At 41.6% G+C, this 20,891-nt stretch overlaps 2 protein-coding genes and 1 long non-coding RNA gene across 4 annotated transcripts; 2 read left to right on the top strand and 1 right to left on the bottom strand.

The window, feature by feature from the left end:
• Positions 1-3,490: 3,490 nt before the first annotated feature.
• LOC146713672 (uncharacterized) lies at positions 3,491-7,140 on the top strand. Its single transcript, XM_085449751.1, has 3 exons — positions 3,491-3,634; positions 5,362-5,700; positions 5,939-7,140. Exons 1-3 carry the CDS (start codon positions 3,562-3,564, stop codon positions 6,130-6,132), a joined length of 606 nt encoding a protein of 201 aa, XP_085305877.1. The 5' UTR covers positions 3,491-3,561; the 3' UTR covers positions 6,133-7,140.
• Positions 7,141-7,583: 443 nt separating this feature from the next.
• LOC146713671 (uncharacterized) lies at positions 7,584-16,253 on the bottom strand. The gene is made up of 4 exons (XR_014918268.1): positions 15,924-16,253; positions 13,242-13,346; positions 8,986-9,061; positions 7,584-8,272 (listed from the first exon to the last, which is right to left on the bottom strand). It is a non-coding gene; the product is annotated as an uncharacterized LOC146713671 (long non-coding RNA).
• On the top strand, positions 14,460-19,119 carry LOC146713670 (uncharacterized). 2 transcript variants are annotated; one of them, XM_085449649.1, is made up of 3 exons: positions 14,460-14,593; positions 17,482-17,841; positions 18,080-19,119. In XM_085449649.1, exons 1-3 carry the CDS (start codon positions 14,524-14,526, stop codon positions 18,277-18,279), a joined length of 630 nt encoding a protein of 209 aa, XP_085305775.1. In that variant the 5' UTR covers positions 14,460-14,523; the 3' UTR covers positions 18,280-19,119. The 2 variants fall into 2 exon arrangements, with proteins under 2 accessions (XP_085305775.1, XP_085305786.1); XM_085449660.1 differs by lacking the exon at positions 14,460-14,593 and adding an exon at positions 14,683-14,755.
• Positions 19,120-20,891: the final 1,772 nt, after the last annotated feature.

Raw genomic sequence — 20,891 nt, 5'->3', positions numbered from 1 at the left:
GTTGTTGTTTTCTGGTGCTTCATGAATAATCTTGAACTGAAGCTGAATAATTTGAGCTGGACTCAAACAAACCTCACTGAGCAGATGTGTAAACTGGATCTAACTCCACTTTCTCTGGTTGGTTAACCAGCAGCTGCTTATCACAGGATTGGTTGATTGGGAGCTGAGGAGAAGCAGGAAGGAGGAGCCTGGCTTAGAACAAGGACTATGTTCAAGTGTGAGCACTACAGCTGCAGCACAACTGTGGACTCCACCCTGATTTGAGTTGGTGAAGGGAATTTCCTCTGTTTAGTGGCATGTCGGTTTTCTGAGAGCGACACAGAGTCTTTATCCTCACAGTGCAGCGGTGGATTCAGCCTGTTTAAGGTAACTAACAATGCTAATGCTGTCAGACAGCACTGAGCTGTTACATTCATACACAGTGTCACAGCAGTCTTTAAAATAGTGATTAAAACGCTGCCTGTAAACAAAGTGCCATCAGACAGGATGTCATCACTAAACTTTCAAACACATCAGATTAAAATGAGCTGACAGCAAATCGTTCCTTGTATTACTGCACAAGGAAAAGACTGGAGATGACAATAATGATTTAATGGAATTTGTTTTCATTACATGTGTGCACACTTTCAATCTGAATGTAAAGTTGTGTGTAGTGTAGTTTTAGAAAATGTAACAGACCAGCACACAACAAATGAGACAACAAGCAAGAAGGATTTAGAAGTTCACAAGTGTTTCTTTCTTAAAGAACAGGCTCTGGTAATACGTGCAGCAATGGCAGAGGCTCGAGCATCCTCCACTGCAACCACTAAACATCCAGGGTATGGACATTGAGGCTGTGGACAGCTACAGGTACCTTGGTGTTCATCTGAACAATAGACTGGACTGGACTCATAACTCAGACGCCCTCTACAGGAAAGGGCAGAGCAGGCTGTACCTGCTCCGGAGACTCAGGTCTTTTGGAGTGGAGGGCCCACTCCTGAAAACCTTCAGTTACTCTGTGGTGGCCTCAGCTATCTTTTATGGCGTGGTCTGCTGGGGCGGCAGCATCTCTGCTGGGGACAGGAAGAGACTGAACAGGCTGATCCGAAGGGCCAGCTCTGTTCTAGGATGCCCTCTGGACCCAGTGGAGGTGGTGAGTGACAGGAGAACGGCGGCTAAGCTGTCATCCCTGATGGACAACATCTCCCACCCCATGCAAGAGACTCTGACAGCACTGAGCAGCTCCTTCAGTGGCTGCGGCACCCACGGTGTGGGACGGAGAGACTTCGCAGGTCTTTCCTCCCCACTGCTGTCAGATTCCTCAACAAAGACTTTTGCAGCTGATCAAACCCACATGTGCAATAAGACTGTTGGCCCCTCTGGCCAACACCAGTAGGTGGTAGGGTAGTGTCTTGCCCAAGGACACAACGACCAGGATAGCGAGAGCAGGGGGATCGAACCGGCAACCTTCCGGTTACAAGAAAAAGTAAAAGTAAAAGAAAAAGTCACTTTTAAACTAAGAATCACAAAAATCGTGAAGCACAGAAAAAAGGCAACAAATTTGGACTTGACTGTGTCTGCAGAAGTGAGAGGAGGTACTTTTACCCTCCATGAACCATCTGACTCAATTTGCCTTTCCAAACCTTGGTCTCCATGGTCGCACTTCTTTGGTGAAGGAGACTCTGACTTCAACAATAACACTCAGGTATTCCTCCATTTTTAAACATACAAGTATTTTCAAAATAATCTTTTATTCAATATGACTGAAAACAAGTGACTGAGTCCATGAACTCAGCAGTAAAGTGTCTTCTTACAACCACATCTATCGCCATCTGGTGGCCTTTAGAGAGAATACAGCAGCTGATTAGTACTGGCATTAGTACAGGGTGGGATGTACACAGCAGAGATGGAGGAAATCCACTCTGGAGGAGCTGAGTGTAAACTCCACACAAAGAGCCCAGCAGGATTTGAATCAGCAACCTTTTTGCTCTGAGGGGACAGAAACTGGGTCTGTGCTAAAGCACCACCTCTCCAAACATGCTCTGACCTCTGTATGACCTCTGTGTGACCTCTGCTGTTTCACTGTTTAGAGACTTTCCCATGATTTTCAAAGACCGTTCCCATGACAACCTCAGGTTCTCAGTTGACCTCTGTCACCTCAGTTTTCCCTAAAACTAACATTGTCTCATTGATTTGAGATGTAACATCTGAACAGATTCAGGTAAAAGTGACCAGGAACAGCTTCAATGTGTAAACATCTGGAACATCTGTAGAACGATATAAATGTGTAAATCTGTCATTTTGGTCACTTTAGGAAAAGTCTTCAAATGTCAGACAGCATGTACGACTCATACAAGCTGTGACTGAGCACTCCGTTCATGTAACACATGCTGACCACAGTGATAAGCTTCCCTGAAGCAAATACAAAAGCTTCAGATCGACAAACTCGTTACAGCAATGATGTCATCACCCTATTCAGAGTGAACTAGAGCTGCTGTTAGAGAGAGAATGAAAGAGTGATGCGTTCACTGTTGGCACTAGGGGTCGTGCCTCACATGCAGCTTCATTTATGAAATTAAATACAAAAAGAAATACAAGTATAAATGTCAAATTAAACAAAAATATAACTACAGGGATCCTGAGTGTTTTATAGGTGACGTTCAAGAAGAATCTCTGCAAATCTAACTTTTAAAATAATTTTCAAACAAGAAGCTGCTGAGTGCCGAAATGATTGCTGGTGAGAGAATGAGGATTTTCAGTTTCAACAGTCGTGCTGTGTAAATGTGACCCGTCAGACTCATTTACAACAATCAGCCTTTTTAAGTCTATTTTCAATCTGAGTTCAAACAGTTATGATATGGAATGATTCACAATAAGGGAATATTTCATATATCGGTCCAGTCTTCATTCAATTAATCACAGCTTGAAAGTTTACTCTTATAAGTCAGCTTTCAGATAAATGTAGTGGTGCCAGTATAATAAAAGAACAACATTTGAATATAGAAAACAGAAATAAAAGCACCTTTAATGTTTCCTGAAGATCAGCATTTTAAAAACAGAGTAAAATTTCACTGCTGTAAAATTTGATTTAAATAAATAAATAAATAGCAGTGAGATAAATTTCACTGTTGACATATTAGATTGTCATTATGTTATTAAAGTGTGATGTCATGAAGTTTATTAGCTAACTGTTGTTTACTTGCTAATCTTAAATTCACATAAAAGAAAGATTTTCTTCATGTCTATTAAACAATGCTGTAGCGGGCACTTTAAGGAAACCTGAAGCCGTGAGTCACAACTGTACAGTGGATATGTGTGGAACCTCTAGCTGCGTTTCCGGCTAACTTCACTAAAGTTAGTTTGACACCGAAACCTCTGGGAGTGACTCCGCCTTTGGGAGGACTCACTCGTCTACCGGGGAGGCACAGCCAGTGTTAGCGAAACAGTGAATAATTGACAGCAGGCTTATCCAATAACAAGCGCGGACGTGAAGCATGAAAAAAGGAAAAAAAAAAACAAAAACAGCCGGCTCCACTCTCCGACATTAATTCACTCGTGCACTTTGAATGTGCCTAATGAAACATGTTTGCTGTAACATCTCCGTGGCTCTGCTGGACTTTACTGTCTGTCTCCCTCGTGGGCTTTACCTGTGCAGGTGAGTTTTATTTTAAATCCTATCGATCTATTTCTTACCCGCTGTTAGATGTTGGAGCTGCTTTAGTTTCAGCTGCTCACAGAGGACGCAGGTCTCAGCTGTCACCAAACCTCTTCTGTCGTGTTAGAAAGCGGATGTTAGTGTTTAGACTCACACACGTTTACATAACAGTTTGTATAATGAAGCTGTGAAGAGAAGAGATTTTATTACTGTATTAACTTTAAAGTGGTGTCAGATAAACATGGACAAACTGCTGTAAAGGTTTATTATTGATTCATTGATTAAAAGTTCTTCTCAGAGTTTTTATTTGTTTATTTTTTAAAGACCATGTATCATTTTTGTACCACTTTACAAGTTTGTGCTACTTTGTGTTGGTCTGTCACAGAAAAACTCAGTGAAAACATTTGAGTTTGTGGTTGTAAGGCGACAAAATGTGTAAAAGTTCAAGGGGTATGAAAACCTTTTCAAGGCACAGTATATGCAGGTATGTGTATGTTTGTTTCATATGCCTGACATGACAGCTCATCATCACCTTGAGAGCATTTTAGTAAGTTTGGGCACACAGATAAAGGCTAATAACACATGAAATTTCACAAATATGTCATATATTTTATTAGGTGCTGTAACAAAGTGGATGAGCAGTTGCAATGCTCTCCCTTTGTCCCATGTGAGTTGACCTTTTTTTTTTTTTTTTTGCACGTTTCTCTGTTTCTATTTATTTGCTTTGATTTGCCATTTGTTGAGTAACATTGCTGCACTCACTATCCCGGGTTTGTCTGTTGCCGGCAAAACAAACATTCTGCAAATTGAGACAAATACCCAGTTACATGTTTCTTTATATTTTATTTCATCACAGATTAAGTCATTTGTTCATACTTTGTTGTTTCTTTCCAGTCTTCGTGTGGGAAACGCCGCCTTCTTCTGTATAGGGTTTATTGCCGGTTGGTGCAAATGGTGCATTATCGCCACCAACTGGTGTGCAGGTGGGAAACGCCTGCCTAGCATTTTGTTGTTTTAAGTCCTGCTGATGTGACATCAAGCGGAGGGGTTTCTTTTTCCATAGAAATGCTTCATTTTGTTTGTTTCAAGTTCTGAAGGGGTTTGTTGAATCTTGTTTATGTAAACGGAGCCATTTAGTTACGTAAATGTGTCAATTAGAAGTGTGAGGAGGTTTTGTGTCTTTTTAATCATCTGTGTAGAGTTTTAGATCCCTCAGTTTAAGTGAGAGGTACAGGCTGGGCTAATTGGAGGGAAATTGATGGCCCTATTTAAAGCCAGATTCAGAGGAGAGGTGAGCTGTGTTACCAGGTCCATGAACTGATGGGTTTTGTTAATCGAGTTACTTTTGGGGAAAGTTTTGTTAAGTTACGTTACACATTACGTTACACATTAAACGGAGTTCATTGTAAATAAATTGCTCACCTCTGCAAACCTGAAATTTCTGTGTAGTCTGCTTCGCTACAACCTTCCCTACAACCTTCCCTACAACCTTCCTTGACATTCGAGTCGGACTACCTCAACATGTTTGTTTGATTCATTTCTTAATGTGAGAACAATCAGGACACAGTTTGTTTCACAGATGCAGGTTCATATTGTGTGTGTGTGTGATGAACATTTAGCCTAATGTGCTGAACCCAGTGTGTACAACTCTTTGCTGATTGGCTGGTGTAGAAGTGAACAGATCAAACTTTCATCTGTAACCTCTCTGCTCTGTGTTTCCTTTTCAGACCACAAAAACGTCACAGCTGAGTCTGGACACGACGTCATTCTGACATGTCGAGCTCCAAACAACAACAACAGAGTAGTACAATGGAGCAGAGCTGATCTGGAGTCAGAATATGTTCTTTTGTACCGGGACAATCTGTCTATTCCAGAGTACCAGCATCCATCTTTTAAGAACCGGGTGGATCTGCAGGACAGACAGATGAAGGATGGAGACGCGTCTGTGATTCTGAGGGATGTGACGGTCAGTGACACTGGAACATACGAGTGTCATGTCTTTGTGAGAAAAACACTCTCATGGACATCCATCAGCAGCACCATCAACCTTCATGTTGATCCTCCAGGTGAGTGAGCAGAGTTGAGTGTGTGTGTGATCAGAGGTGAAGCTGCTTCCTGGTTGTTGATGTTTGTTTCTAAAGATGTTGTTGATGAGACTTTGTAGAAAGCAGCTGGTCTGAGTGATGTGATCAGAGTGCAGTAGATAATGTCTGACAGCAGTTTGAAGAGGAAATGGATTCTGTTCTGTTCTTCACTCATCACCTACCTGACAGCTGACACCTCACACCTGTTTCTCACCTGCAGGTCAGACAGGAGGACACACAGAGGATGGAGGGAAGGAGGATGGAGTTGGTAGAAGTCATCATGGTCGACTGATGGCTTCTGTTTTATTACTTGCTGTGATCATTCTTGTTTTTGCAGTTGTGATCTCTAAAAAACACAAGAAAGATCCTCCTCTTCATCCTCCTGATGAAGAAGCAAAGAAGGAAATGGTCTGAAGCAAAGCACCATGGAACAAGAGAGAGAGCGAATACATTAAACTAGTTAAAAACGTTTAACTATAAAAATGACATATTTATACGTATAGATAGATAGTTGTATGAGGGTAACATCACGAGGAGAACAAACAGAGTATAAACCAGTGTGTTTCACACTGAATGTGTTCAGGTCGGAGCTGCTGTGTGGACTATTTTAGTTTAATATCAGAAGCTGTTTGAGTGACATTTCATTACCCAGATGGTAACAGCTCCACACCATCTGATAAGTTTTGGTTGGAGATTTATGTAAAGCAAAGAAACTTTGGTTTGGTTGGTTCCTGAAGTGTGTACCTCTGGTGCAAATTACTGACCTCTGTCATCATTTTAAGTGGGGGAACTTGCACAATCTGTGGCTGACTAAATACTTTTTTGCCCCACTGTATGTGGGAATCAGTAACTCAGAAAGTCTGTTTGACATTAAACATGCGGGTCAAACTCAGTTTAAATGTTCTTCTGTGTTTCAGTGTTTCACAGTCTTTGTAAGTGTAGATGGACTTCATCTAAAAGCAGACAGAGACATGAGGAAAGTTTCTCAGGTATCAGGAAGCTGCTTCCACCCCGTGAGCTCCAGATGTGGCCTCAGAATTTCATCTTTTGTTTTTGTGGCCCACATTGGCTGTGATATAGACATCAGTGTGGATTATACGATGATGTTATGACTGATGGATGAGAAACAGGACTTCTGTATTTAAAGTCTGTACTGTACATATTTGTAGGCTGAGCGCTGACCTCATCCACAGAGCACTGAGGTGTGAGAGAGTAACTGAGAGTCAAAGCCGTCTGCACTCTGAGAGGATGATGACTGTACAATTACTTTTTCTGTGGGTTCATTGGTGCTGAAGTTCAGTACAAAACATCAGAGGAATGTTTGCAGCACTTTGTTGAATCTGCTGTGAAGAATTATAGCAGCTCTGAAAGTTAAAAAAAAAAGAAGAAAAAAAAGACCAAATTCAGTACTAGGAAGGTGTACATGATTGTAATGAAATAAAACTTGTGAACTTGTTTGTATATTTTTGTGGTGTTCAGTGTGTGACAGAGATTTTCTTGTAAAGAGCTGAGCACTCCTGATCCTGTGTGATGTGTGTGAAGTGTAGACATTAAGTTTTCAGTGCTGCAGACTCAGAGGTGGGCAGCCTGTTGTTGCACTTTAATGTGGGTAGATGGCAGCACAGACCACTTCATCTTGGCTGGATCAAATTGAAAACTCACGTCAAGTTTCTTATTAAAGAATAAAACTTGGAGAAAAAAAACAAATGTTTGTATGTGAACAACAACCTGATTTCAAATCTGTGGGTCAGTGAAGAATAAGTACTGAGTATGCACAGAGAAACAGAAGCACAGTCCAACTCCCCTGGAGGGCGCGCTAACATTAACACGTGTCTGCTGAAAACAATTTCACTCAAAAAGACACATTGCAGATGAAGGACGTTTATTAATGAAGTAAAGTATCTCTATCATAAAACAAACCACATTTGAACCTGTTAAAATAGAGAAATGTAAATTCATTCATATCTCACAGTGACACAGACAGCTGTAACATCAAACATCACATAAACAGTGATTCATTCCTCTATGAACTTTAAATAAACACATTAAAGAGATTTTGTCTGAGTCCTTCTTTCACTTCAGTCTGACTTCATGAAAACTTGCTGCTGAGCACTTTAGTTATAAAGCAGAGGTTAAAATGATCGTCTGAGTCTCCAGGATTCTCAGGCTGAATGAGGACACATGTTACAGATGTTCTCTTTATGACTCCTGAGACAAAAACTGACCAAACGTTCCTGCAGGTTTTACTTTGTGGCTGAAGTCGACTCATGTTTGTTCTTTGTTATCTCAGACAGGTGTGTTTGTTAGCCACAAGAATTCATGTTTCCATCAGACAGAAACAACCAATGAGGGGCAGACACACACTCACATTTCAGATCTTCTGAGGTTTCCTTCATGAGGAGAACAAACAGAATATAAACCAGTGTGTTTACAGTGAATGTGTCAGGTCTGAGCTGCTGTGTGGACCAGTTAGAGAGCAGCAGCTGGATCCCAGTGGTTGGACTGGTGGACGACTTCAGTGAGGAGTAGATGACATTTGGCTCTGGTAGAAACTCTGCACACACAAACACACAGGAGGAGAATATAAGCACAAAGCAGAGCCTCTCTGTTCTCTTTAGATATAGCAAAGCATCAGGACATGTCAGTGAACGCATCACAGTTACAATAATGTAACTTATTGAACTTTGACACATTTTGTGCTGGTGTGTCAGATCACAGCATCTGCAGAGACACACGATCTTGTTTTGATACATTTTAACTGCAGGATGAAAAATAAACTGATTAAATAACATCAAATTGCTCCATCTTAACAGGTTACTGGCACCAGAATATTTAGTGGAACTGGTGCTTGTGTCCCAGTCAGTGTGTACATCCTGAGATGCTGCAGCCACAAACCCGTTCACTGTTCCCAGCTCACACTTAAAGACGACTGAATGTTTGCTGTGAGGACTCCTCGATCCTGGGACGACCTGCCTGAAGAAATCTGGCTCGCCTCATCAGTGTCGTCTTTTAAATCCTTGTTAAAGACTAATATATAAACTTTAACTCATCTTATTCATCCAGCTGTTGGAAGTTATTCACCACATGACGCTTGAGTCTGTGTGGCCGTAGTTTGATTCATATTTTACTCTTTGCTCTTTCACTCATCGTCTCTGGGAAGCACTCGTAACGATGGTTTGAAAAGTGACACAAACTTAAAAGTAAAGGAAAAGTTTGATTGTGAGCAACAGATTTATGGTGTTTGTACTAAAAGAAGAGCAGCTGTACCTCTCAGCTCTGACTGTTTTTCCTTCTCTTTGACTGACGTCTTCAGTTCTCACTGCTGAGCCGACTGCAGCTGCATCTGCACAATAAAACACACACACAGGACGTCAGTGCACGATTGACTTTACCCAGAATCCTCTGCAGGAGAAAATGGAAGGTACTCATGTTTAGCTGGACAGAGAAAAGTTACAGGAAGTCGTGATGTCGCTCTGATGTTGTTCAGTTTGTCCTGTACAACATTTTTCTGAAGTCTCATATAAAGACGTCGCTTCTCTGTTTTCTTAACAAAGTGGATTTTCTACAACAGTTTCAATGATAAGAAACAAAATGAATGACATTAGTTATGGAGCCTTTGGTAAATATTCAGAGAACAAGATGGAAAAACAATCAGTTACAGGAGCAAACATCATGCTGGCTTGAACACATATTTGTTGTTGAAGCTTCTCAGTATTTGAATCATGAAGATTTGTTAGTGTTTTTTAATAAGTTCATCTTTTAAACCATTTTAGCCTCGATTGTCCTGTTAAACACTATTTAAACTTCTGTCTCTATAATGCAACAAAGAGTCAAGTTTAGCCTCTCTGCTAACTTCAGGCTAAAAACACTGATGACCTCCAACGCTGCCCCTCAGCCTCCTGGTAGAGGCTCCTATGGACCCAGCAGGGTGACAACAACACCCCATCAAAGGGACAAAGACACTGAGCAGCATGCAAAGAAGCCCACTCACTATAAACAGCATGTAACTAATAAGAACTACAATGGGATCATTGATGGAGCTGGACTGTTGTCAGAGTGCAGCTTAGAGGAGATTCTGAGTTTAGCAAAACCTCCTCATGGCTTAAAAAGTCTAACAAGTGTTAAGATTTCCTGTGAATATTACTGTGAACACTGACACGCTCACCTGTTTTCAGTGCAGCTCACTTTGTTATTGTTACTCATATAGAATTAAATAAAGTATTCAAATAAAAAGTGTAAATATAGACTTTAATTAGCCAGTTTGTTATGCTGCACCGAACAAACGCACTACTCTCACATCTGGTGTGAGTGACGGCTGTGACGGGACACGAGCTCCAGCTCAACCTCTGACTTTACTGATGAACGAGTGAAAGTGAATTCCTTTGTTTAGTTTATTATTAGAATATGTTTGTTTGTTAGAAAGTGTTATAGATGCTATGTTATGTCCTACAGAGCAAATATTTCATATTCAGCCTTCATGAAGCGACCAGTTAAGTATTAAATCTTCTATAGCAATAATTCATCTTTGACGTTACATTATTTATATCATTTCAATGTATTCTTCATTTCACACATTTACATTGTTCTAAATATAATGTTTAAATAATTTTCATATTATTGAAGTCAGGATTATAACAGAAGGGTCACAATCATGGCTGCAGCAAATATGAAGACGAGGCTCAATCAAATACAAACAATATTTAAAGTGAGTTACTGACTCTTAAACTTGTAACTTTATTCAGTAAAAACTGTTTATTCTACCAGTGTTGTAATAAAATAAGTTGTACCATCAATAAATAAACAGCTGCTGAGGACTCGTTGGTGTAGCGAAGGACTAATGTCCTAAAGAGTAATATAGTACACACTCCTTCCTGAGACGACTGACATTTCCAACACTTGCACTGTTGACTCTGTGTTGCACACTGCTCAAAATAAAGGGAACTCAAAAATAAGAATCCCAGATCTGAATGAATGAAATATTCTCATTAAATACTTTAGATAGTTGAATGAGTGGAAATCCAATGTAGCAACCCATGGAGGTCTGGATTTGGAGTCACACTCAACGAGGAAAAACACTCTACAGTAATGTCCTTACAACAAGTCAAAGTGAAGCTCGACAGTGTGTGTGGCCTCCACGTGTCTGTATGACCTACAACACCTGGACATGCTCCTGATGAGGTGGTGGATGGTCTCCTGATGGACCTCCTCTCAGACGTGGACTGAAGCATCTGCCAACTCCTGGACAGTCTGTGGTGCAGTTGGTGGACGGAGCGAGACATGACGTCCCAGATGTGCTGGGTTGAATCAGGTCTGGGGAACAGCTGGACCAGTCCACAGCATCAATGCCTTCGTCCTGCAGGAAATGCTGACACACTGCAGCCACATGAGGTTCAGCATTGTCTTGCATTAGGAGGAAACCAGAGCTGCCCGCACCAACATATGATCTCACAGGGGGTCTGAGGATTTCATCTTAGTACCTAATGGCAGTCAGGCTACCTCTGATGAACACATGGAGGGCTGTGCAGCCCCCCCCCCCAAAAGAAATGCCACCCCACACCATAACTGACCCACTGCCAAACCATCATGCTGGAGGATGTTGGAGGCAGCAGAAGGTTCTCCACGCTGTGTCCAGACTCTGTCACGTCTGTCACATGTGCTCAGTGTGATTCTGCTTTCATTGCCAGGGGCAAACTTGCCATCTCGGTGTTCTCTGGCAAATGCCAAACGTCCTGCACGGTGCTGGGCTGTAAACACAACCTCCACCTGTGGACGTCGGGCCCTCATGCCACCCTCTTGGAGTCTGTTTGTAACCATTTGAGCAGACACGTGTACATTTGTGGCCTGCTGGAGGTCATTTTGCTCTGGCAGTGCTCTTCCTGTTCCTCCTTCCACAAAGGTGAAGGCAGCGGTCCTGCTGCTGGGTTGTTGCCCTCCTACGGCCTTCTGATGTACCGGCCTGTCTCCTGGTAGCGCCTCCATGCTCTGGACACTACACTGACACACAGCAAACCTTCCTGCCACAGCTCACATTGATGTGATCCTGGATGAGCTGCACTACCTGAGCCACTTGTGTGGATTGTAGACTTTGTCTCAATCTATCACTAGAGTGAAATCACAGCCAGCATTGAAAAGTGACCAAAACATGAGCCAGAAAGCATCAGCACAGAGAAGGTCTGTGGTCACCACCTGCAGAAACACTCCTTTATTGGGATGTCTTGCTAATAATTCCCACCTGTTGTCTAATCCAACAGTGTGTGGCATTGATTGTCAATCAGTGTTGCTTCCTAAGTGGACAGTTTGATTTCACAGAAGTGTGATTGGCTTGGAGTTACATTGTGTTGTGTAAGTTTTCCCTTTGTTTTTGGAGCAGTGCATTTATTCTGTGTACTATTGTATTTATGTATTATCATTCTTTTCTATCCTTACTAGGGCTGTGCGATATGACCAAAATCTCATATCCTGATATAAAACATCTATCGTCCGATAACGATATAAATCACAAAAATGTAACATTTTCTGTAAATTCTGTGAATCTCGGGCAGCTCGACTTGCTTGAAGTGTTTCCAGCTGCACGTCGTGTACCTGGAGTCGAGTGTTTTAACCGATGAAACGATACATTTTTAGACATAAGTTGTAGCTGTTTTGCTTCTCATCCGTAAACACTGCATACTCTTTCACGTGATTCAGTTTATTTTGAAAAGTCTCAACAGGATCTTGAGCTTTATTGTGAAAGGTTTATGTGGAACATAAACAAGCGGACACACGATGGTTTTACAGTTGTTGTTGCTAACGACGACGCATAAAAACAGGCGCTTGTGCGTCCGTAGTGTGGTTATATTGAATATAAGAGAAAGAAATGAATATAGCCACTACAGCGACCGTCAAAACCATGAAAAAATATTGACGTAAACAGTTTATTTTGCGACACCACGAAACAAACGATAGCGTAAACTGAAACGATAGACGTTTTTATATCGTCATCTGATATATATGGTTATATCGAACAGCCCTCATCCTTACTCTCTCTATCCAAGCACAATACTGTTGAACTTATTCTCAGTTTATCTTATCATGTATATTTGAATTTGTTATATTTTCATGTCATTTTACAGTGTTTTTCACCTTTGAAGGAGGACGATGTTTTGTCCCACTGTTACCTGAGTGTGTATTGTTTGGTTGACAATAAAACTCGACTAAAGCAACAGAGTACTGGTACAGTACTAGGTTTGCTAGTACTACATTACTGTATATTGCTCACACAAACACACAAACACACACACACTCTTCATCAGCAGCAGACAGTCTCTTTGATGTTGATACATTTATCCATAACTGTGTGAAAACAGCACATGTGGAGGTGCAGGGAGGGAAACCCCGGGTTAACTGAGTGAGTTTTATCAACTCATATCAGCTTCATATGACAGAATATCCTGATTACCAATGTTAGCGTCAACTAATCTGAATAACAGAAATATACCCTGGGTATAATAAACCTGCTCTGTAGTGCAGGAGATTCTACTTACAGAGCAGACACAGCACAGATGTTTCCTTCATCGTCCTTCTCACTCATTTCAGCTTTTTCTCATTTCTGTCTCTGACACCAAGTAAAGTCGCCCTCTTCCTCCTTCCTGTTGGTACAAAGAGAGTCGAGGTCAGATACATTAGAAATATATACAACTATTAACACACTGTAACGGTTACTCTCTTCTAACACGTGGTATGAACGCCCTGTTACTTAAAGTTGCTACAAAAACACACAGATAGTTTTTTTTAAAGAATATTTCCAAGATGGACGTCTGATCGACATCATGAATGTTACACCAGTGTCCATTTGATGAACCTCTTCAGCATCACCTGCCTGTCACCCTGTCAGACTTGTTACGACTCATCAAGCGACGTCACCGACCAGCCAATCGGTGACATCACAGTTTAGTACCTGCTCAGATCGCTTGGAAACCCGGCCGAGCAGATACTAAAGAAATACCAGGTGGTGGATGCAAAGCCTGGATGTCACCATGTGGCCCTCTTAAAAATGTATTTAGGTACTTTAAATATACACAACATGTAAACTATAAAAATAATAAATAAAAGTTATAATGCTACTTATGTCAGCTGTAACTCTCATCTGGACTCTAATTTTACAGTTTTGTTTTTATTATTAAGTGTCAGTGCACTTATGTTAACGACAGTGAATCCTTAAGCTGTCATCATCGATTTTCACCTGTCAGTCTCATTCTGTCCTTTCTGAAAGTCTTCAACAACTCAATTATGATGTGACTGGAAACACAATGAAGACAAAATATTAGATATAAAATAACTGACTGGAATATTAATTCTGTTTTATCAACATATATAAACACATTTAAGGATCTGACTGCAATGTTTAAAAAAAACAAACAAACAAATGAACAGTTATTAATAAATATAACAAACATACAGTCTTTTAGAAAGTAGAGCCGATCAATGCATTTATGGATTATTGGAGTTTTTACAAAACTGATCATTTAAACAGAAGTCATTTCCAATGTTTCTATTTATTTTTATGTGTATTGTCTTTACTTATATTGGTAAGTAGAGTTCAGTGAACATGATTTATGACGGGTTATATAAAATTTAGAAATTAACTGTTTTGCAAAGTATCTCAAATCCTGCGTTATTTGACACGTTTCACATATACACCAACAAGTCATTTACAACAATGTAAATACGGCCAATCATTTTAATGCGGAAACCAGGAAACCAGTTCGGGGCACAACCGTATTTGGCACCGTTACCGTCCCGAGCGAACGTCTTCACGGCGACAAGATGGGTAGCGGTGTTCGTACGTCGCTCTTCGGGATTCTTCTCGTCTGTTATTTCGCGTTTGCGTCAACAGGTGAGTATGTAACTCTTAGATTGCTGATGAATTGATTTGCCGTTATTGGCATATTAAACACACGCAACCGGGACGTAAGCGTGATTAGCGAAGCTCGCCGGTTACCGGGCTTCGAGCGCAAGTTAGCTCGCTAGTTGCGAAGTAGAAGCGGCTCTGTGTGGTGTGAGCTTTCTGTGTGTTTTGCTTAGTCTTAGTATTTGTGTGCAGTTTAAGTGATCACTGTTAGAGCCACCGAGACTTGCTGAACATCGTTTTTCGGCTAAAACCTCACATAACAGAAAACATTCACTTGGCTCAAAGCACGGCTACCTGCCGAGCTAGCGACAGCAAAGCGACACGTCAAGTTAGCATAGCGGTACAAATCAGAGTAGCGGGCAAAAGCGGACTGGTCCCGGATTACTTTCACGTCATAACAGGGATTTTTAATCCGGGAAACCTGAAGTTGGTACTAATATAATGCTATTAGCATGTGCAGTGCTCTGCTACGGGAGAAAGTTAAGGATAAAAAAGCTCGAAACAGGCGTTTCGACACGGTGTCGCACTTCCGTAACGCGCGCTATGCTAGCGATCAGCAAAGGAGGAGAAACGCTACCGCGAGTCTTAATGTTCGCGGCGGGTAACAGGTCGGCTGGCTTCACCCCGGCGCACAAATCACAGCTCACTTGACCGCGTTATCTCAGGAGAACAACCAAGCCACTAAAGAAGTACTAAAACTCGAGGAGACGCACAACTGGAGCACTGTTTGCGCGCACTGTGTGTGGATTATTTAACCATCAGAGCCTGGTTAAGGAACAGTCATTTTTTGTCTCGCATCAAGTACCTGCTGAGAACATCACTGTAGTGAAGTTTATCTGAGTTTTCCCCATCCAGAAACTGGATGACAGCGAAGGTCATGGACAAAAGAAAATAGGTCCTGTTGATATTTGGGCTTCGTTCCGCCTGTTCCAATAAGAAGTCATCCCTCACTTGAGAATGCACTCAAACTTTAACATTTCCGCAGCAATTTGCTGAAACAACCTCTGAACCAACAACAAGGATGTAAGACTTCCTAAAACTATAACTTCTTTTTCTAGGAGGTTTCACTTTATGGCAATGTAACGACATCCAACTGTAACTTTGTCACCAAATTAAAACATCACTACTTGACTAGCTGGTTGTAAAGAAAGCGGAGTAACCTGGATCCTGACCAGTGCGCGCTCCCGACGCTGGGGAACGCTCCGTCGGTGATAAATGGCACAACGCTCAACCAGAGCAGCAGCCATGTTTCAGCGCTACAACCAGACGTGAAACACGACCTTCTTATGACTCTGCGTGTCTGTGTTTTACTTACCCCGACATGCAGAGGCTCTAAAAACATACTAGCAGCTCCTTTGTGCCTGATCCCACACGTCAGCAAACACGAAGACGGTGAAAGCTGCTGATAAGCTTCGTTTTTGTCGACGTCACGATTAAAAACAGGCTCCAATATCCAAAGTTAAGCCCACGTCGATTTCGAGTAAAGGGCATCATTGTTTAAAGCTCCTAGCAAAGCTGTTTTCCACCGTCCACGAACGATAACACAAACGTTAATAACACAAACAGCTTCTCTTCTCACGGAGAGAAACCGTGTAGCGAGCTCACAAAGATTGCAGCGGAAGCGCGTTCCCTGTGTGCCTGCAGAGCGAGCCGATGACCGATAGGGGGCAGTGTACAGTATGGTACATACTACAGCGCGCCCAGGTTGGCACGGAGTCGTGGGCCTGATGTCTGAACTGGGAGCTCATTGCATCATTTAGTCAGCCCCGTCACCTGCATCTATCTGATACTGATTTCTCAGAGGGAGCAGTGTAGTAGATGAAGAGCTGATGGTGAAATCAGGAGCAAAAACTAACGAATGTTGGTTGAATTGAATGTTGGCCTGGTCAACACAAGTTCAATTCAATTTTATTTATATAGCGCGAAATCACAACAACAGTCACCTCAAGGTGCTTTATACTCTAAGGTAGACCCTACAACAATACATGTCCAGGAAGTTCATGTCGTGTTCACAAAGATGATGATTATGTGAACAGAGGTGGACCTACAACATGGCTTCATGTCTACAAACCCACAAAGTCTTACAGCAGTAAGGATGCACCCGTGTCATCCATGTGATCTGCGTGCTCAGAGCCTGGCTCTACAATCACCTGGACACAGAGAAACCTTGATGTAGATGTTTGATGAGCTAAAGTCCACAATATTAAGATTATGTGTATATTTTACTTTAACGATCCCTGTGGGGAAATTACTCTTTCTGCATTTGACCTGTTCACTCAGTGAAGCACTGAGCAGCCACTGAGCAGGCGCCCGGGGAGCAGTGTGTAGGAACGGTACCTTGCTCAGACATACTTCAGGGTAGCCGTTCAGTGGACTTGAACCCCCGACTTTCCGATCATGGGGCGACCACTCTGACTGACAGCCTATACAGACATAAACTTATTATCATAATTTCGTTCTGTGGTCACCAGAAAAACAACCTGAAATAATAACCTGAAAAACATTGCATATTTCTGAGCATAAGAACAAAAACAACAAATATGCAGCTGTTCAAAGGTGTTTGCAAAACATCTTTTTTTTAAAAACAAAAAAATCCTTTCAAATTGTGTTTTTGTTTGATTTCTAACACTGGGAGCTAAACACAAGTTGTTCTGTTTGCACTGAGATATGTTTAGACTTTGTTCTTTATCAAGAATTTATCGCTTTGTTGTTCGTCTGAATTCTGTGATTCCTTAACAGATTTTAACAGGTCTATGGTCACGTTTGTGTGATTCAACCAGCATAAACCAGAGAGCAGTTGTGTCTGTTCCCCACTCTGATTGGCTGATGTTGAAGTGACCGCTTCCTCTCTGCTCTGTTGTTACATCTTTCAGACCAGAAAACCATCACGGGTCAGTCTGGACAGAACGCCACGATGACATGTCGAGCTCCAAACAACAACTTCACACTTGTACAGTGGAGCAGAGCTGATCTGGAGCCAGAACATGTTGCTGTTTACAAGGGTGGACAGTTCCTTCCAGATCACCAGCATCCATCTTTTAAGAACCGAGTGGATCTGCAGGACAGACAGATGAAGGATGGAGACGTGTCTTTGATTCTGAATAATGCAACGAGTGCTGATAGTGGAAAATACGAATGTCGTGTGTTCAACAGAGGAACTATGCGCAGGAAGAGAGCCCTGTCAAAGATTCCTCCCATCAGCATCATCCACCTGAGTGTTGTTGATCCTCCAGGTGAGTGAGTAGAGTTGAGTGTGTGTGTGATCAGAGGTGAAGCTGCTTCCTGGTTGTTGATGTTTGTTTCTAAAGATGTTGTTGATGAGACTTTGTAGAAAGCAGCTGGTCTGAGTGATGTGATCAGAGTGCAGTAGATAATGTCTGACAGCAGTTTGAAGAGGAAATGGATTCTGTTCTGTTCTTCACTCATCACCTACCTGACAGCTGACACCTCACACCTGTTTCTCACCTGCAGGTCAGCCAGGAGGACACACAGAGGATGGAGGGAAGGAGGCAGGAGGGAAGGAGGATGAATTTTTTGGACTGAAAGTTGGTCTTCCTGTTGGCGTTATTGTTGCTGCTGTTGTTGTTGTTGGTGGTGTTTTAATCTACAGGAAACTTAAACCACAGAGTCAGGGTTCATACCAGCCTCCAGCTGAACAGCAGCCTGTTTGAAATGTGAAAATAAGATTTTCACAAGTTATTAAATGTTATTTTTGTTTGGTGCAAAACATCGACAAACAGTCCAACAGAGAAACAGAGTCAGGATTCGCCTCCTTGAACTCTCTCAGAGGGCTTCCAGCTGATCTGAGTCTCCTGCTGCTGTTCCAGCTTCTCAGAGCAGAGACAGACGAGGACATCCTGGATTTGTTGTTCAGCATCTTTGTGAACGATTTCATCACGTTGTGTTGAACAGTTTTAAAGATGGATTCATTCCAAAAGAAGATTGAACTAATGTCGTACTTTTCCTTCTTTTTCTTTAGTTTTCTTGAATTTCAGACGTGTCCTGTTTCTACTGTATGTGTAGCTGTTAGCTCGTGACCTCTGCTCCTGCTGAGCTGAAGCCTCAGACTGTTTCTGTAGTTTAAATAGACGAGACATCTATAATATATATTTGTATATATTAAATTACACGGAGCTTTTATTTATTTCTGTTTATTTATACACTTTTAAAATTATTCCTGGTACAGATTTTATTGTTTTACGTTATTATTGATGAAAAAATGAGTTGGTTTTTGTATACATGAATTCTCTTTTATAAAAAATATTTTCTAACCTGTATTCCAAAACGTTGGTTCTGTTCGTCTGGACGTAGCTTGTAAATGTCCTGTTTATAAGGTTGGGGAAACCTGCAGTCACTTGGATGAGTGACGAAACGTTTCTCCCACTGAAAACACTACGTCTAGGTGAACAGAGTCAACTTTTGGAGATTTACTTACCTGGATGATTGAACATGCATCAAGGCCCTTTCTCACCTGTACAGTCTGTTTTTGTTCTGTAAATAAATTTTCTTAACCTGAATGTTGCTTCCTGTTGCTTCATGAGTAAATCTGAAATGAAACTGAATAATCTGAGCTGGAATCAGTCAAAAGTGAGTTTGTGTGAAATCATCTTTGCTTCTGCTTTTAAAGTGAGTTTTTTTCCCCAACTATCGCCATCTGGTGGCCTTCAGAGAGAATGCAGGCATCCATGTTTTATACTGTGTCTACAATGTATCAGTGTGGTGCTATTAGTATAAGGTGGGATGTAGATTTTGTTACATTGTACCTGTGAGCACAAACTACACACATCAATAGGCAGGTCATGTACTTACATTCATGCTGTGCTACAAACCCCTCAAAGTGCTTTTAATTAACCGCATATTCATAAAGCAGCTTATTCTGGGCACTTCATCTCCCTCACATACACGACCAACCTAGAATCTTCCACTCCAGAGTAGCTGAGTGCAAACTCCACACAGAAAAAAAGAAGCCCAGCAGGATTTGAACCTAGAACCTTCTTGCTCTGACAGGACAGCAACAACCTGCACCACCTATGGCAGAAACTGGATCTGTGCCAAAGCAACATCTCTCAAAGCGCACTCTGACATCTGTATGACCTGTGCTGCTTTCTTTTTCACTCTAGGGAACCTTGGACTTTTGAGTCTTTGTCCTTCGTGGGGTTTACCTGTGCAGGTGAGTTTGATATCAAAATCTTATTAATTTCATATGACAGCTGAGTGCTGTTGGCTGCTCACAGAGAGGACGCAGGTCTCCTGTCACCAAACCTCTGCTGTCATGTGGCAAAGCAGATGTTAGTTTTTAGATGTACTCACACACAAACAGTTTGGTGCAATTAAGTTGTGAAGACAAGATTTTTCTGTTCATAACTCAGCTGTCACCAGCAGAGGGAGGAGTCGAGGCAACAGCTGATCTAGAGAAATCTTCTCAGGGTAGCAAAATCAAAGTCATTTCTTTACACATATTACAGAATGTAACATCTGCATAGGGCAGCTGTAGCTACAACCGTAGCTTGCCTCCACCAGTGTGTGAATGTGAGAGTGAATGAATAGTGGCATTGTAAAGCGCTTTGGGTGCCTTGAAAAGCGCTATATAAATCCAATCCATTATTATGTATCATATACATGGTTAAAATACATGAAATATACTTGCTGCCTACTTTATATAAAAAAAAACTTTATTGTTTTCTTTAACACTCATAATTAAACATTTCACTTAAATAAAAAAGGTGAACTGTTTAGCTTATATGATAAATAAACATACAATGCAGAAAGCTCAACCCGTTCTCACTCCCAAAGCGTAACATTTTACGCTAGGTGACAAATCGTCACCATATTACGTTTTCGGCTACCCACCACGTTCCTAAATGACGACCTCGGAAAAAGAGGAAATATGAGAACCGTCTGGACTGAATCTACACATGTTCGCTCTTTTTCTTCAAATCGCTTAGAAACACGCTATTTAACTTCATTAAAGTCCTGGTTAAGGTCAGGAATAAGGTTATGGTCAGGGCTAGGGATAAGGTTAGGTTTAGGGCTGGAATACAGGGCTGGAACGTCTACTCCCGCGGGAGCGTCATTGCACTGGATTCCAGCCATAACCCGCCGCGTACCATAAGAACGCCGAAGGTCTCCTTTCGCGTTCCTCAGGAACGCCGCGGGACGTGACAAAACGTCGACATGTTACGCCTCGGGAGTGAGAACGCTCTGCAACTGATCTAAAAAAACAAAACAAAACATAAAAACCTACTGGGGAAAAGTTATTTTTTACTGTAAAAACCTCAGCTGT

Source organism: Copadichromis virginalis, linkage group LG3 (genome assembly GCF_057382275.1).
Source record: "Copadichromis virginalis isolate Kocher_CV1m ecotype Utaka linkage group LG3, C_Virginalis_male_GT1.1, whole genome shotgun sequence".
In the NCBI taxonomy this organism is placed as follows: domain Eukaryota; kingdom Metazoa; phylum Chordata; class Actinopteri; order Cichliformes; family Cichlidae; genus Copadichromis; species Copadichromis virginalis.
Note: the sequence above shows the minus strand (reverse complement) of the source record. Positions and strands in the feature narration are given on the sequence as shown.